The sequence below is a fragment of the Anopheles arabiensis genome, chromosome 2, assembly GCF_016920715.1.
Source record: "Anopheles arabiensis isolate DONGOLA chromosome 2, AaraD3, whole genome shotgun sequence".
Classification (NCBI taxonomy): Eukaryota; Metazoa; Arthropoda; class Insecta; order Diptera; family Culicidae; genus Anopheles; species Anopheles arabiensis.
The window spans coordinates 64,888,643-64,907,457 of NC_053517.1; the positions used below are offsets into that span (position 1 = coordinate 64,888,643).

Sequence of the window (18,815 nt, forward strand, 5' to 3'; positions counted from 1 at the left end):
TTAACTACAGTCCGAACTCACTGGTTGAACTTCGATTCCCTGCCAACTGTCAGCCAACTATTGAGCGTTCAACTAAAAAGTATGACAACTAAAAAGCGTTCAACTATTGAATTCTTACTGTAGCTGGTACGTATTGAAATCCCAAACAGTGAGATCGCTCTGAAGGTATTTTAATTTTAATTGTTATCTTCCCAACAAGTTTCGTACAAGTTCTTCTTCTTTGGCACAACAACCGCTGTCGGTCAAGGCCTGCCAGTACCCCCACTAGTGAAGTGAGCTTTAGCTTTCAGTGACTTATTGTTACCATAGCAGGATAGTCAGTCCTACGTATAGGGGTACGGTTTATTCGGGGTTTGAACCCATGACGGGCATGTTGTTACGTCGTACGAGTTGACGACTGTACCACCAGACCGGCGCAAAGTACAAGTAATTAAATATTTTTACCACTTACAGAAGATTTTTCGCATCTTTAGAAATCATTGCAACTATAATCAGTTCTTTAAATTTTTCACAACATTACATTACGCTGTGTACAAAATATACATTTTTCCCTTTTAATATGCAGCACCAATACATGATTAGTTGTCGTCCAACGGTCGATTCCATGCTACTTCACGATTCTGTGACTCTGCCACAGTACTTCCCACACTACGTATTAATTAACATGACGAAGAAGCGGTTGGAGCGGCTTGCGGATCATTTTACCGACAACGTGTTGATTGAGCTTGTTTGGCTGGATGGACACCGTGCATTGTAAGTGGGCAAACGAGCATGAATAATAATTGGAAATTATGTTTATCGGATAGTTACGGGTAACGAAACAACAAGCCGCTATGTACATAGTCGATGCGGGATGAAATTCGGTTGCGCCCAGGGAAGTGTTAACGGGTGAACATTCACTTGAAGGGTGTGAGTGGCCGGCTTTGTCCCAGTTCTTGAAGGCCAATGTCAAACGTCAATTAAGCTTTGGCGCGAGTACAAAGAGAGACGCCAAATGGGATGTGGTTTACGGGGTAAATTTCCCAGGTAAAAGCCTACAACAACAGGCGGTGTTACTTTTTCGTGCTTAACCACAGTAGCCGTAGCTGTATTAACTGTACCATTTACCTTTATTATGACAAAATTACCCATGCTAATTTATGGCTCCCCCCAACATATCCAATACAATTCTTATCAAATTAGAAATCAGTAGGTTCATTATTCTGAAAAACGTATAATCTTAAAAATGTTATCTGTAAAATAAGTTTATAAATGGTTCGTTTATGCGAAATGTGTTGGCTCTTTAATTGATTATCCTTTGACTAATCTCATGGCATAAATCTGTTATCTCAATTAGTTTTAAAATATATCGTATATTAAGTTTTTATGGTACATAATTGTAATTTAATAATAAGTTTTTTTACTAGGTCGGTAATGCTGAACTCCGAGTTAATTTTATTCGCAATCGAGCGATCGAGAACAAAAGGATCACAAGTGTTTGCTTAGTAAGGATTTTGTCTGCAGTTAATACAATTTTACCAGCGATTTAACGCGGATTTGGAGGCCTATTCATTTATTTTATTTTTTCATATCCAACGCTCACAAGCCATACCCAGTGCAGCCACCAGTGTGGTCAGCCGATGCATTATTGTAATCCGTTTAAACATACTTTTACCGTTCCATCCCGCTTCCTATCGTCAGCAATCATCCACTGTTCGTTTATCGTTTACGGCTCGCATCGGTTGGATTTCTTTCCATTGTATTATAACGCACCGTTCTATAAATCGGATTTCATGAATAATCCTCACCCACGGATATTATTGCTCTTTTCAGGTATTTTATTGTTGTTTAATGTGCTATTCGAAACGCGTCATCATTATTCGTAGCATAAAGTCAAACACACGCACCAGTAGCAATCGGGTTTGCAATGTTGTGCTTAGTGTGTTTATGTTGGTGCACTTTTTATGAAGTTGTTTAAATTATTATAATTATTGTTTTTATTTGGCGGTTGGAACGGCAGGTTGTTTAAATTGATCAATTCCTCTATTTAACGACACCGCGAAGAGCCGTATCGTGAATGAAGGAGCTGATAATAGAGAGAGATGAACCGTAATTTCGCAATGCAACACACGACTGTTGAACAGCTCTTATTAAGTATTGCTTTACAGAAATGGCCATTTACACATTCACTTGTGATAAAGAGCGTGCCCGACAAGAGGTCCAAAAAACTATGAAAGAATTGTTACCACTACTGAAACAGAACAAATACCGTTTGCTGTTCCAAGCGACTTAAATCTCTATTAATCAGCTTTACTTTACCACTTTGAAGTGCCAATCAACGCAGAACAAACGAAATAAAAAAACAGGCAACCTCAAACCAGCTACATACTAGCATTCGTTCATGCTTAGCAACGTAAAACAATGCATAGCAACACGGCACAAATGACGACTTTATCCTTTTATAATCTTTGTATCCTTTTTTATGATGTTTTGTAGTGTATTGTGGATGCCGGGGTAATATGCACCACATACATAATTTGTTAATTTCAATTGTTGGTTTCATAAATTAATTTGGTTTTGTGAGGTGCATTACAGGGTTTCCCACGATTTATTGGTTGGTTCTCATCAATTTTTCGTTGGTTCCGTTTCCCATAATTTTTTGTTTTATTTGTATTGATATCCAATTGGACGATACAAATAATTTATAGGCACGAACCAAAAATCTATGGGATACGATCAAAAAATCGTGGGAACGCACCAAAAAATCATGGGAACTGACCAATAAATCGTGGGTAACCCTGTATTGTAATCTAGTAAGAAACTGTTGTCGTTTTTACTTCACAACCGAGGAACTTATCATTTTCTAAGAAACCCCTTTTAAACCCAATTTTTATCTGATTGAGGTAAATGGCACCTGTGCTGTGGTAAAATGCACCATTCCATCAGGGCTAAAAGCTCTGCATAAAGGGACAAAACGCTCTAAAATAAAAGAGGAAATGAAGTTAAATTAATATTAATGCTAATTACGGGATAAGGTTCTTCTTCTTTGGCTCAACAACCGTTTTCGGTCAAGGCCTGCCTGTACCACTTGTGGGATTGGCTTTCAGTGTCTTATTGATTACCCACCTCCCACCCCCACCCCCCATAGCAGGATAGTAAGTCCTACGTATGACGGGATGTGGTTAGTTGAGTCTTTTTTGAGTTGGGTTGTACATTAGTTGTTACTTCAATAGATGGATTATCATCCAGCCAACGAGGTAGCTTTGCCAGAAAGAAACACCTGCATGGTTGTCCTTGGAGCTCGATTCACAAAGGTGTACAAAATCTTTCTTATTAAAAAAATCATTTAACGATCGAGTTCACATCCACTAGTTGGCACGCAATTTAAACCACTGCGACCAGTGAGATCATGCTGTATAAAAAAGCTCATTTTAGTTTGTTTTCTAGCTGGTACATTTGGCCCCGATCTAACGAATTTGCATTTTGCCCATGTTCAGAAATGTCTCTGAAGTTTGAATGTCTGATAGTATAAAGTATAAAAATAATCGATTTTTGTAAAAACTTCCAAGTACGAAATCAGAAACATTCTTCAAGTGATATTATTTCTTTGCATTCACAATGATTCTATTTAATTGAAAAAAGGTATTTAACTCAAATTTCTATATCCATTGTAGTTTTATTCAATTTGAAAACTTTGATTTGCCCATACTTTACCCTCCAAAAATCATATACCACTGAGATAGGTGCAAACACACCCATCTACCCTGACACACACATACACAAACGCTGTAACTGGCAGATTACATTAAAGGGCCGTGTCACCTGGGAATATTACATTTCAGTACGTAGTTCGCCACACTCCATCAATCCAACGTGAGTACATGCTTCGTCTTGGAAAATTAACTTCCAGCCTACTGGGAAATAATAAGTTGACGATCACAAAATCACGCACCATGGCGTTAACGTTTCGCTGGTTTGACAACCATGCACCAGGCGCCGTATTCTGCCTATTAATCTTTAACTTCTTTTTCACCCAAAAAAAACCTTATCAAACATACCCACCGACCCCAAATATGCCTCAAAGTCCAAATCGATACAGTACGACGTAGGGGGAGGGGGTGGGGGGAGGGATAGTAAAGATCGATCATTGCTGTCTACTGTCGTTTTGGTTGGATGCGGCAGCGTGTTTTGCACAATCGATCGAACTTTTACTTTGCTCTGCACGAAACGGAGATAAACAAACGAGATAGAGTATTCAACACTTGTTGATGATACACAAGTGAAATCAACCGCAACGGCGATGGACAATCACTCGCTGTGTGTCACTCTTCATTTCCCCAAAGAGTTAACGGAGAATGCTGCGCCTCTGTGCTACCGTTTTCGTTTGGACCAAAATGAATCGATGGATGAATGGGTGCTTTCTCCTACTGTTAGGATACATGAAATGAACCATGAACAGGGGAAGTGTTCAACGTGGTACATTCATCCCCCTTTAAAGCAGCCACCTCTGCGAATGAACATCTTCGAAAATTAGGGGAAAGCACTTGAAAGCGGGGTTTAACAAACCTGGGGTTGATGAACCATGCTGCGGTGTTCATTCATTATCCTGCCATCGGAATCGCATACAAATGAACCAACCCCCTGAACTGAAGTGAACCCATTTTTCTCCTTACGATAAATGAACAGCCTGGGGAATAGAATCGAAAGGAGAAAACTACACGAACAAATGCTGAGGCAGGGATGGTTTACATTGATAACCAGATATGCTACCTTCAGTCGCGCCACAGCATCACAGCGGCACTACACAGAGCATTTTCACGATGATTTTCTGTTTGAAAGATGCAGCACACGCAAGCACAAAAATCAAATGGAAACAGTTCACAATATGTTGGATATGCATGTTTGTGATGAAAACACCCACACGCGCGCTGTTATAAAGACTAACATAAAGTAAAGGCGAATATTTATAAAAAAGTATTCATAAATTAGAAGAAAAAACGGGAAAATAATAAATGTTTCACCTTGTACGCGCACAACAACTGTCAGTTGTTTTACGAGAATTAGTCCCAATTAGGAAACAAACACAGTTTTGGCTGATTATTTCGGCATGCGCTTGTTGGAAAAGTAAATGTTATTCCCACCGGACAGAGGTAGTATGCAAACACGCTTAGTTTTACGTTTTATTTTCAAATCACTTTGTAAAATGCTACAGTACAATACAACGATTCCTCCTCATTCGAATAGCAGTGGCAACGAAAGCGCGAGCTCGCGCCTAAATTTGTCTCACTCTTTTGTTCTTTTTTTCTAACTGTTTCGCTGCTGGGCTTTTGGTTCTGGTTTTATTTAATGTCCTGTTCATGCTACAATGATTTCATTGATTAGTACTTTATCGTTTGCCTGGCTCGCAAGCTGCGTCACAAGGCATTAGGCCGCCAATTGTCACCATCCATAAATAATACTAAAACACAGACAGCCGCACTCACAGCAATCCTCCCGCTGATGGATGGATGGATGGATGAATGGATAAATTATTAAAATGGAATTCGGAACGTTCGCCAAGCAGCGGACTTTATGCAAAAAAAAAATGACCACACCGCTTCACTTCAACATTATTATCACACAATACCGTCCCTGCTGCGCTGCTTCACGCAAACGGTTTTTTTTTGGTGTTCCGTGTGACACGTTTCCAGTGAAACGGTTCGTTTCGAATACATTTGACTTTTCCAGTTTGGGTTTGATCCTCACTTAAAATCACATTACACGGGCGAATGGATATCGGTGCTGGGGTCTCGCAATTCGCGTTAAATTCGTCGTAAAAATCGCACCAGCAGACAAAGCGGGCTAAATCAATTGGTTTTCTTTGCTGTTGTACCAGTGCCTTGAAAGATGGCTTCAGACAAAAAAACAACGGAAAATGACGGAAAATGACGGAAGATAACGACACAGCAGGACGGAAAGAGGACACGGATTATGGTGGATAATCAAACCGGTTCGGTTCCTGAGTGTCACGCCAAAATGGAATCAAATTTGCATGCAAAAGCCTTCATCGTCGTGTAAGCCCGGCCCCGGTCCGGTGTGTTCCAGGCGGATCGACCCAAACCGAGAGCCGGCATTTCAACAGCAACAAGCGACCATCCACAAACATTGCAATACCAGCTCCCTAGCGTCGTTTGCCCCGTTAGTTTGCCTACAGTGTCGTAATGATGTCAACGGTGTCTTTGAACGGATTGGTCGGTGCCAATACAGGCGGCGGCGGTGGTGGTAGATTGCTGCTGCCCTGTGCAGTGGAACCGGCTAACGAGCCCGCTGCGTTGCCCGGTGCTCCTGAATGGCCATTTCCGGTTCCGCCGTTCCCTGGACCGGTGCTGGGGCCCGTACCAATTACTGCTGGAATTGTCGTCATCGTTGTAACGGTCGAGGAGCTGGAACTTGTGTTAGCTTTCATGCTGATTTCCATGTTCGATAGCGCTGACGACACGTGCAGCAGGTTCTCCATGAGAATTTGATAGATTTCACTCAGCTCGAGCTCCGAACGTGAAACAATGAACACATCTATGATAAGGGGAATAGAATAAAAAGCGAATATTAAGCGGATATACCGGTTTGAAGGACCAGATTATAATCAGTGGAGTGTTTTTGTTTTTATTACAGGGTTTACCAGTCCACTAGACAAGTGTTCACTAGTGATGGAACATTTTCAACAACAAAAACATGAATGGAACGAAATTAAGTGTTTTTCAACCGTTCCGACCCAATCTACGTTTCCAACTTAACCTACCATTTCGACCGAACCAACCGTTCGAACCTACCATTGCGATCGAACCTACCATTCTGACTGAATCTACTGTTCCGACCAAACCTACCGTTCTGGCCGAACCTACCGTTCAGACCGAACCTACCGTTCGTATTGCACCTATCATTCTGACTGAGCCTACCGTACCGACTGAATCTAGCCTTCCGACAGAACCTACCGTTCCAACCGAACCTACCATTCCGACTGAACCTGCTGTTATGACTGAACCTACTGTTCTGACTGAACCTGCCGTTCCAGCGAACCTACCGTGCCAGCGAACCTACCAGGTTCACAATTTGACTCATGTTCCGATTTAAATAACGAAACGAACCTACGCGTATCACTACTGTCCACATGTTGCCTAGACAACACAGCCCCATGGTGTGCTTGGTAAGCTATGATGGATATTCAAAGATACAATTGTTTTAAACAAGTAGGCAGTTGTTTATTAACCTTTCAATCCCTATACTGAGCTTCTCCGCATACTTAGTACAGTCGTCAAGTAGTAGGACTTAACAGCATGTCCGTTAAGGGTTCAAAACCTCGTATGGCTTGAGCGCCCCCCCTAAAAAGGCATTTTCAACGAAAAATTGCAATATTATTTTTTTCTATCTAAGGGAAAAAATAGCACAACCTCCAGATACTCAGTACTCAGAATATCTTCGACTACATTTATCTTACTCACAACAACATTGCATTCTGCGGCCTGCGACGGTGAAGCGAAAGTAGGACCAGGACCGTCCTCGTTAAGTTTGCCATGCTCTGTGCACTGTTTGCAATTGCAACGGACTGACACATGATTGTGCATGATTTAAGGGGCTGTTGATAGGTTGAAGTCTCGAACCAATTGGTTGCTCTGCTGAGTGCTTTATCAGCGCAACCAACCATGTAAATGAAGCAATAAATTACACCATAAAGCTTCGAAGTAATACATTTATGAAGGAAGGCAAACACTTCAACCGGGTCGGTTAATGTTGAAAAATAAATGTTTTGCTGCTGATTTTAAAATAGGTTCAGTTTATGTACTTAAAAAAGTAACATTTGCCATCGTGTTTCAACGCTCTACACACAAATCTTTATAAGTTCATCAGCTTTAAAGAGACTTAAAGATATTTTTTTTTTCAAAACATTGTGTAACGCTATCGTACTTCAGCGTAAAAGCAAACTTCTGTAAACGTATCACACACACACACACACTTTTCCCCAAAAGAACGCTTTTGGCTTTTATGGATGTTTTTGCAACGGTCAGCAACTGTAAGGGTAGGTTTTTATTTTATTTTTATTGTGGCCGAAGCCCCGAACACGACACCATCAATAATGTCGTTACGGGTTGTCCTACTGCTGGCAATCACAAATCTATTGCTTTACGTTCTTGGTCCAAATCAAACGGGTGCATTTTATTGGATTTCAACTATGTCCAGAAAGGTAATGGTGTTTAATAATGTTTCAAAATGTGTGCGCGATTCGGAAGAGAACAATTTTGACACAGTAAGAGAAAATCGTTTAAAAAATGAGAAATAGTTGTCGCTGATACTGCTGCAAAAGCAAACAGTCATTATATGGTTTTTGGGGTAACATATTTAATCTTAAAAATCCTCCAAATATGAAAAAAAAAACAGAAACAAAAACCAACAAAAACAAATAATTTCGATTCCCATGATCATTTCATCCCTTTAATGCTTACCATTTCTATCCTTCGTCAGCCGGTGAGCGTAAACGTTCAATATGATCGATAAATCATCGACGGGTTTAAATTCCGTGCCAAGATTGGCGAACAGACCATCGCCAACGCCGCCGCCACCAGTAATGCTGCAGTTACCGCCACCCGAGGCGAACATCATGCCACCAACACCACTGCCACCGCCACTACTACCGCTGGCGCCCCCAGAAAGGTTGTAATTCGATGCAGAATGATTCGACATTTGTTTGTGCTGTTTTACGTGATTTATCGCCGCTGACCACCTATGCGAATGGGGAAAAGCAACAGAAATCACCCACACGGGGGTGTATGAAAATATCATCAATAAATATTACCATTTTACCATCGTAAGCAACTAATAATATCGAATATCACGCAACACGCCAGTGTGGCACGCGTCCGGTAATATTATTACGATATTCTCTACATACCAAGATAAGACTAGCAAAATCAACCTTAATTACAGCAATTACTACTTACCGCTGATTGTCGATCAGCTCGACCAAAATGTTTTCAAACTCGCTGTTATTCATTGGCAAACCCGGGGAAGGGGTGGGTGTGTTTTCTCCCTCAGTCGAGGTCGATGTATCCAGCGATTCCATCTCGGCGTCGTCTATGCAGCGCAGCAGCGCACCCCGTACGGACAGGTACAGGTTGGACAGATCTTGCATCTGTTCATTTTGTCGCAGATTTTGCACCACACTGATTGCGATCTTATGGTCCGATTCGATCAGCAGCAGCAACTGGAACATTAGCTTGTACAGCCCGCGTCCCAGATCGAGCAGCAGCTCCGCCGTGGCCGGATCGGTGGAGGTGGACAGGGAAACAACTGCGCTGGAGCCTCCGGTTCCTTCATTGGCCGAGTCAATGTCGGACGTGAACAGTGCCAATTTGCAAGACGTTTTCACCTCGTCCAAACTGTCCAGCACCGTCTCTTTGCGGTCGAAGAACGTTTCCAGGTGCTCCTGCACCTCCAGCACACCGTAGCGGAGATTCTCGAACAGACGGGGCGTGGTCGCCAGGCTCTGATGATACCAGATCTTCGGAGGATCACCGCGTGTGGCCAGCAGGTCCGATAGTACCGATATGCGATGGCCCAGCTGTACTCCGCACCCGGTAAAGTATCGCATACACTCCTTGGAAATTGCAATCGAGCGCACCGTCAGCTCTTTGATTAGGCGGAACATTTGGTTGAGCAGATCGGGCGCATGGGATGAGGGTTGGTTCACGAGCAGCCCCACCAGATTGCGTCGCCACACGTCCACACTTTCATCCCTTATCGGACCAGTGCGGAATGGGTGCATACCCGGCAGGTGAGGTGACGCATTGCACGGCGTAATGTCACCGAGATCGCCAGCACTCGAACCACTCGTATCGCTGCGCGACACCGAATCCCGTCGATGGCGCCGCTCCCGCAGGCTCAGGCTCGTTGGAGGGCCGCTCAGGTAGGCTGCCTTCGTAAAGATTGGGCGCGGCTCTTCGTCCAGCGGCGATTCCGATTCAACCTCCTCGTCTGAAGAATCGTCAGCATTGGGCCGCTTCCTGCGATTGAACACGGGCGTCTTCTCGCTCAGACTTTCGTCGATATTGGTGTGTGATGCGCGGACACCGGCGGCCGACAGGGAGTGAGGCTCATTTTCACCCTCAGAGAGCGGGCGACGGCGCACGCCCCAGTTGAAGTTGTCCGTCGATTCGCCCTCTATGCTTTCGCTCTCGTACTCGAGGAAGTCAAAGTCCTTGAACACTCCAAAGTCGGGCGCACCGTCGTCGCGTTTCGAACCACCGCTCAGATCCTGCTGAGCACCGGAGGTTTCGTCCGTACTGGAAGCTGCGGACGATTGGCGTTCCAGCAGATCGGATGATTGGCTGAAGATGACCTGTGGAACAAGGCATGGAAACAGTTAATGTACGTAACTATACGGACCATATTACGCATATAGACACAATTACAGAACAGTGTACAGTCGTGAGCCAGTGGTAGATACATCAAGTATCTAATAGGCATTACACCAACGATTGGTGTAATGCGCTTGTGCGGAGGTGCGGAATAATTACTACAAAAATAGCGTAATAACATGTACTGGCATTTTAACACCTGTAGCAGCTGTTCGTACTACGTGGCATAAGCTGTTTCGTGAGCGCTCTAACAGATTTATGTTCACTTTAATCTCCCATCTTTCATCTTTATACCTTTATAAAACCTTTATACCTAAACATCAGCTAGCAGTTATTGGGTCTTGTAATCTATAAAATCTACTATATTCTATAAAATATTTTAAATTAATTGTTTTGTGCGACGTAATTGTAGCAGCACTGACGGTGATTCCGTGAACAACAAAGGTGCATGATTAGAAAACTCGGCATCTCGGCATCATCTACCCTATATACAAGACAGGAGACAGGTTGGACTGCAACAACTACAGACATACTACGGTGTTGAATACCGTCTATAAAAAATTCTCCCTGATCCTACAGGTCCCTCGCGGTGAAAAGATAATTGCAAAATATCAAAGAGGATTCCGAATCTTCATCATGGCCCAGATCATGGCGAAGATGACAGAATACATAAAATAACACTAATAATATAGACATCATTGGTATGTGGCTCTCCTATGTAACTGAAGCTTAACAAGGGATCGAGCAGACTGAAAGCAGGATCACCTCAAAGAAGCTATCACGATGGAGGAAGCTGGGACTATATTGTGTATGAAGCTCTTTACAGTACCTTAATAATACCAGTACCAGTGCAGTGTCATATGCCTTTGAGACATAGACACTGCCTACATCTGACGAAATCCTCTTAGCACCGTTCGAGAGGAAGATGCTCAGAAGGATTTTTGGACCCGTATGTGCGGCAGGACAATGGAAGAGCCGATAGAACGACGAGCTATACGAGATGTACTAGTGATGTGCTCTTTGGAGTGCACCCACGACTCCGATCCGACTCCGGCTATTGTTAGTTCGATTTCGACTCCGTCAAAATCCGAACCACTAGTTCCGCCCGGAATCGGAGCCGTTCGGAGCCGTCCAGAGTCGTCCAGAGTCGTCCAGAGTCGTCCAGAGTCGTCCAGAGTCGTTCGGAGTCGTTCGGAGACGTCAGAGGCGTCCAGAATCGGCCGGAGTCGACCGAAGTCGGAGTTATTCGGAGTCGTCCAGAGTCGATCGGAGTCGACCGTAATCGGAGTCGGTCGGAGTCAACAGGAGCCGTCCGGTGTAATGTGCTTGTAATCAGGCATTTCATTTCGTTGTGTTTTTTGCGCGTGCACTTCGTATATAGGCCTTTGTTTCGAAGGTCGATTCCGGCAGACTCCGGACGACTCTGACTCCAACCGACTCCCAACAACTCGGAATGACTCCGGATGACTCCGACTCCCAACGTTTCCGGCCGACTTCGAACGACTCCGGACTAATCCTGACGACTCCTGACTAATCCGGACGGCTCTGGACGACTCCAACTCCGCACGACTCCCGGTAATGCTGGACGGCTCTACCTTCCCGAGTCGATTTCGAAATTATCGGAGTCGACTCTGGATTTTTGCCAACTTTATCCATCACTAAGATGTACGGCGATCTCACGTCGTGCAGCGTATCAAGATAGCCAGGTTCAGGTGGGCTAGCCATGTTATACGCATCGACCCGGACTATTCAGTCCTGGTTGGCCGTCTACAAGACAGAGAGGTCGTGGTAGGCCCAAGTTAAGGTGAGTTAAGGCCGCAATAACGAATTGGTAGACGAAGGCGCGAGACCTTGAGTAGGTGTGGACACTCCTGTCAACACTGGACAAGACCGCAAATCGGTTGTAGCGCTGGACAAATAAGTAATTGGGTAATTTTCTAACGAAAAGGTGGAGTAAATGAGGTTGGAGTCCTTCCATTAGCAGTTTCAAAAAAGCTTTATTTTCGCCAGGATCTGTCACGAAGTTTTTAAAATATGGCCATCGAGTTGATAAACCGAAAGATATTCCTTTGAGAACTTGATATTTGACTAAGGACAGTGACAGGAGCAGTTCGTGATTGATATTTTGTGGAATAAGCCACATGCGTAACGCGTTACACAAACGTAACGCAGAGGGCTGTTTACCCGTTGATCACACTCTACCGAAGAGTTCGATACTAGTGGTGGGACATACGATTCATTTCACGACCCAACCCGGAGTTGGGGGAATTGATTCCGACCCGTGGGTGCAGCGGGTGCGCTAGTTTGGAGTCGGAATCAAATCCGACTTGCGGATGCAAGGAGTTCGGGTCGACCCGAATGATGAGTAGGTGCGAAAAAGTATCAGCGACTCCTACCCGTTGGTGTAGCGAGTTCGAGGGTATTGAACCTACCTTGACCCAGTAGGTGGTGAAAAGTATAGGCGACTCCTACCCGATGGTGCAGCGAGTTCGAGGGTATTGAGCCTGCCTTGATCCGACCCGATTCGAACTTGCTGCAACCACGGGTCGGAGTAGCTTATGCTTTCTCGCTACTACTCATCATATGGGTCGACCTTAACTAGCTGCAACCACGGGTCGGACTTACCCGACCCGACCCGAACTCGTTGCACCAACGGGTCGGAGTCGCTTATGCTTTCTGGCACTTACCAGAGTCGTTGCGCGTACTGACACTACTCGTACCATTCGGAACGACTAGAACGACTCCGGGTTGCGTACGGATGACTCCAACCCGATAGGTTCGGGTCGACCCGCCCATCACTATTCGATACAGTTCTAAGTAAGCGCGTTCGCGGAAAGTTCAATTTATTCGAAAGCTCTTTGTTTGATTCATCAATATCACCCAACAGCTAAAACCGTGTTTGCTCATGCAGCTGGTTTTTTGTTTTTTTTTTTTTTCATTTGAAAAATGATTTTCACCGCCAGCTTTTTCCACTCCCCAGTTACTGAAAGCGTGACTCTGATACCATATTCGTCTGAGGAAAAATATTGTCTTATTATCCTCGTTCCGAAACTTTTTCATACGTCATAAAGCAAAAATCCGTTCTGTCCGTTGTAACCGTTGTTGACAGCGTCATAAATTTTGGCGAATCTTAAAAACTTTTCGGATGTGATAATTTTTGGCCGTATCTATCTCGTTCCGTATTCTTTTGCCTTACATTGCCGCCGCCGTGTCAAACAGGCCGTGCCAAAAAAAAAACAAGCTTCCTCCCCAATCAAATCTAAAGGGGCAATAAACAAACAAGCAAAAAAGTAATATACCTAATCCTCACTCTTTTCTATTCGCACATTTCCACAACATTAGCGAAAATTTTGCAAGTTGTCGGGTTGTCCTGTGAAGCAAAAAAAGGCACAAAACTTGTCACACTCAAAACCAGGCCTCAAAGAGAAAGAGAGAAAGAGAGAAAGAGAGAGAGAGAGAGAGAGAGAGAGAGCGAGAGAGAAAGAGAGACAAAGGCATAGGCACATTCAAAAAGCATCAGCCATTTAGACTCATCTTTCGCCATATACGTACACTCCCATTGTACTTTTGCTGGGGTTCCACACGGTTTTCTTGCAACCCAGTGAACCGTAACTGTGGCAATATCTTTTCCATACCGTCCCAATGACTGTTCGTGGCCTGGTACCGGAATCCAGCAGGAGGGGGAAAGCAATGGAGAGGACGAATAATTTAAGACCTTTGGCCTGTCAAAGCTTGCAACTTTAGCGACTAAACTGAGGGGAACTTAGGGGAACAATGCAGGAATCTTAAAGACGTAAATGAAATTCTGCCCCAAATATATCTGTCAGCTTTCGCAAGCAAAACTACCGATTTGCAACGTTCAATTTGTCCCGGAAGGAGGATTCAAACTTTCTCTAACCATTTCACACCCGATCCAAGGTAGGGCTTTGTGGTACGGAAAGATGTACTTTTTCGACCGTACAACAACCGTATGCGCCGCCCCGTCACCGGGGTGCAGCAGCATGCAGCAGTCCTTGTGTCGATGTGAGAGTTTAGCTCCCATAAATCTCCAGTTATTGGACAGTGTGCCGCCATTCGGTTGAACAGTTCCAATCCGAATGTCGAATCAATCTTTTGCAGCCATCGTAAAAAAAACGAAACATACATTTTCACCGACCGACCGACCGACTCTTTCCAACTAGCCGCCACTAGTGTGACTTTCAAACTGGGGTAGCAGAAACGCTCTTTCACCCCATCAGCCATTTATTATCCTTGTTTCAATCATGCCCAAACCGAACAACCGTTCCGTACCTCGGCCACTCAATTAACGTCGAATGAGTGCTTTTTCAAGCAGAAGCGAGTGCTGTAAGCTGTCTAACGTGCCACCAAACCAACCAACCAGCCAGCCAGCCAACGCAAATGATTCACACTTAGCTGGGCAGCTTAGAACTGTGCGCGGATGGCTGCGGTTTGCGGCACATTGCTCATGTTGATGCCCCGACCGACCGATGGCGGTGGTTGCTTTGTTACGCAAAATTTGATTGCTTTCAAATCACACCATTTGCCAAAATGACGTACTCTGCCGCGAGAAAGCGCTTTTGGTGCGTTATTCTTGCGTAAAAATTCATTCAGCAGCAGCTGGCGCAAAGCAGCTTTAGCGAGGAACGTGGCCAGCCGATATTATTGCCTGTTTACAGTCCAATGAGCGATCGGAGAACCATTTCGCTCATACTTTCTTCTACCACAATTGCTCCAACGGTTGCAATTTATTTAAATAAATCTTTAGAAATTATAAATACATGAACACAGGCCTATAGGCTTATGCTACACCTCCTAGCGCGGACATGAAGGAGCTTGACACGTCTGTCAAAAGGGATTCTGTGCATCACAGTCCCACAACACACATTGTCAAACAATCGATACTGTCGCCACACGAACAAAGGAACTCTTACAATGACTTGAAACCCTTTTGTCACCTTCCCGATCTCAAACAATAGCGGGTCGGGAAGGTATTTGCGAAAATATTTCGCAAACGGGATGCGTTAGCCAAAAGAAGAGCTACCTAATCACCGTTTTGACATATTCATTGCTCAAAAAATCGACAGTTATTTATAGCGAGATCCTATTTCAATCTTTGCACCATAGTTAATGTTCCTTCCTTTTTTGTTTTTCCACTCCATTATGCGCTTTGTTTGAATGTACTTGTACATTTACAATATTTTTATAACAATTTTCAGTTGTATTTTTTGTGCTCGTTTCGAATGCATTCTTGTGTACAAGATAAGAGCTCATGACTTCAGTAACGGGTTTACCGGTAAGTGGTCAGGGATTGTAAGTACTTCACATATTTTAGTGACAAGGGGTCACCATATTACAGGATTTTTTAGGGGTTCACATAATTTTGGGACCCTTGCTTGACTCTTTCTAAAATGAACTGGACTCTCCGGCACCCTTTTTGGACAGGCTAATTTGAAATCCAATAGAAATTTCCAATGTGTCTTGTCCAAAAGGGATGCGCTAGGGTTCCCTGCCCATCACGTAAGGGTACACTTTCCATAAGAAAGAATCAAGAAATTTAATATCAAATTTAATTTTAAGAAGAACAATGTGATCCTCAACTCTTTTTTTATGCTCAAATTACACACAATACGTATTATAATTACCGTTAATTTCGCTCTGTAATATTTTGTGTGAAAGATGAAATTTGAATATGAACGAGGGGAAAGGCCAAAAATATGCAAAAAACAGCAAATTTTGTGATAAAAAATTATATTGCAATTAGTTGGGGAATTTAGTATCCTTTCATTTTGTATCTTATATCATCATCAAATCGTAATCATTCACTTTCACTCAAATGTTGAAATGAAAATGTTTCAAAGTTATTCGAGCTAAATAGTGTCCAGACCTACTGTATAAACTTTCAAATGCATCTTTTCATTAACTATTTTTTCGTATCATTTGCATAAATCATTTGTATTCCTTTAAGCAACTGTGTGTATGTGTTTCATGCTTTCTTTACTTCTTCTTTCTCAAACCTCTATTAAAACAGCGGACAGCTAGTGGACATTTTAATCCCCGTTATACGTACACATTTAAGCTCAAACGCATTCCGTACCTTTCAATGCTGCTATTTGAAACTCGCGTAGACCCAAATTAGCCATATATATCACAACATTCAGCCCAGTCCGTCAATGCTGCCATACCAAGCTTTTGGTTGATTGCACAAATAAATTTTACACACTTCCACCGTACAGGATCCATTATGCATGGCGACTTCATCACTCATCCCACCATAAGTCCCCATTGCTCTTTCAACGCCGTTCTATTCCCAACGTTTCGCGGAACTTTTGCTAAAGATGGTCAATTTTTTGTTTTTTGTTTGTTTGCAGCTTATTCTAATATCTCGATCAAACATTTTTCAACGAATCAACGACAAAATTTGCTTCCAAAGCCAGTCGGTTAGGGCCATGGATGGCATGGTTGTCGTTTTGGGCGATGGCGTATGACGAGAATGGGATGTTTGGCGCTTGATTGAGTTATATAGATTTTTGGCCAAGTGCTCTGAAAAACATCGTCTACACCAAACAGGCAAAACACCTACACAACGAAGATTTTTTTTTCTTTTCGCCCCCATATCTTCAATAGGACAGCAACTCATAACACTGGAAAATCCGATTGTGTCAAGCATTCGAGCTCAGTTTTCCAGCACACACTTTTCTCCGAATGGCCGGAACGAAACGAAACTAAGACATTACTAACCTCAAAGGCAACATTTTTGAGCGGCTCAATGTTACAAATGAGACAAATGAACACACAAGCAATAATGTTTCATTGTTCCTTGAAGCATCCATTTTTGGCGCGGTGGATACACACCACTACTACTACTACTCGGAACGAGGCATTACGGCATGGCGTTCGCCATAGTGAAGAGATGGTTTCGCAATGAAATAGGTGAAATCATTTTCACCAACACCCGACGCCACCGGGTGTACACGTGGTTCTCTTTTACAAGCACGGTTTACATATTTCTTCCTTTTTTGTTTGACAAATGTGCCTTTTCATGATGCTCGAGCTCCGTGTATAATTTCATTTGAAGCTATTTATCGGCAATCTGGAATCTAGGGGGCGCGGTGTGGTGGTGTTGGTGGTGGAAGAGGCACCAGTTCACAGCTGGTACATTTTTACAGTATTAATACAGGTATTGCAGATCTTTTTGGCATAACTACCTACGCGCGCGTGTCGGTCTATACAGGTGCTTGCGAGAGATATTAGTATCACTACGTAGTAGTGATGAGTAAATACCTTTTTACCGGTCCAACTCCAGTACCCATCGGAGTCGGACTCAAAGTTAATATGGACTGTTTTTTTTTGGGGGGGAGGGGAGGGGGGGGAGATCTCCGAACTCATCGACTACCATAACGCATCAGTCCGGATAAGTCCAGATTAGTCCAGATCAGTACGGAAGGGTCTGGAATGGGCATGGGACAATTGTGCGAGACCTATGCCGCGCACTCAGTTCACTAAAGTGTGCGAATGATCGCCGGACGCGAAAAACTGAACGGGTCAGTGTTGAACTTTTAGTTCTGGTCGCTATTGATTTCCATATTTCATATGGAGTTTACTGCATTAAATCATTTATCAAAATGGTTTTATAACTTTTCGGTCAGTATTATGAGCAAATCTGTGATTTTCGGTAAGATAAATGAAAAATCGGTAGTTTTAGGGTGATCATCTGTGAATCGATAGGCATATCAAAAAATCGGTATGAATACAGTTAAATCGGTAATCCTGGTCACTCTGCGCACCGTTCCCTCAAACTATCCATACAAAAAGAAACGGTACGGTACGCTAGCCCAAAACATGTAGAGGCCCAATAAGACTCGTCCATCCGGACTGATCCGCACTGATCCGGACTGATCCGGATTCGAATCCGGTTATGATACGGAGTTGGATTCATGTTTTGCGCACCGGAGTCGGGGAGTTGATCCATGAGACTCTGCTCCGAATTACCCATCACTACTACGCAATCGGACGTCACAGTCAAGTCGTCCTTGCTACGGGAGAATGGTATGGTGGAATTGGGAGTCGATTATGTCCGGTCTTGTAAAAACTGATGCATTCATCAAATATACCATCGAACCGACCCGCTATTTCAGAGATAGTGCACTTTTTAAATAACTCAAACATTCTAAATATTCGAATCAATTCTCAAAACAACGCGCGCGTGTGTGTTTGTTTGTTTGTTTGTTTGTTTGTGTGCTTCCTATTACTCTAATTGTTGTGGTATATATGTGTAAATACGAATGAAATCGGATCTTGAACGGACAATAATGAAAACATAGATGAAAGTAAAGAAAACTAATTAAATTTATGCAAATCCGCATAACCAATACATAACACAGTAAGTAAATGTATGCGGTACACAGATATTGTTGTACGACAAAACATAATGATACCACAAAATGAATA

At 43.3% G+C, this 18,815-nt stretch overlaps 1 protein-coding gene across 1 annotated transcript in view; it reads right to left on the reverse strand.

Annotated features, from left to right (window-relative positions):
* Positions 1-5,130: 5,130 nt before the first annotated feature.
* The window catches only part of LOC120898276 (protein furry), a 46,198-nt gene continuing 32,513 nt past the window's right edge, over positions 5,131-18,815 (reverse strand). Inside the window, 3 exon segments of the mRNA XM_040303886.1 lie at positions 5,131-6,531; positions 8,457-8,734; positions 8,952-10,348. Of these exon segments, the coding sequence (XP_040159820.1) occupies positions 6,167-6,531; positions 8,457-8,734; positions 8,952-10,348 (2,040 nt within the window). The 3' untranslated portion in view covers positions 5,131-6,166.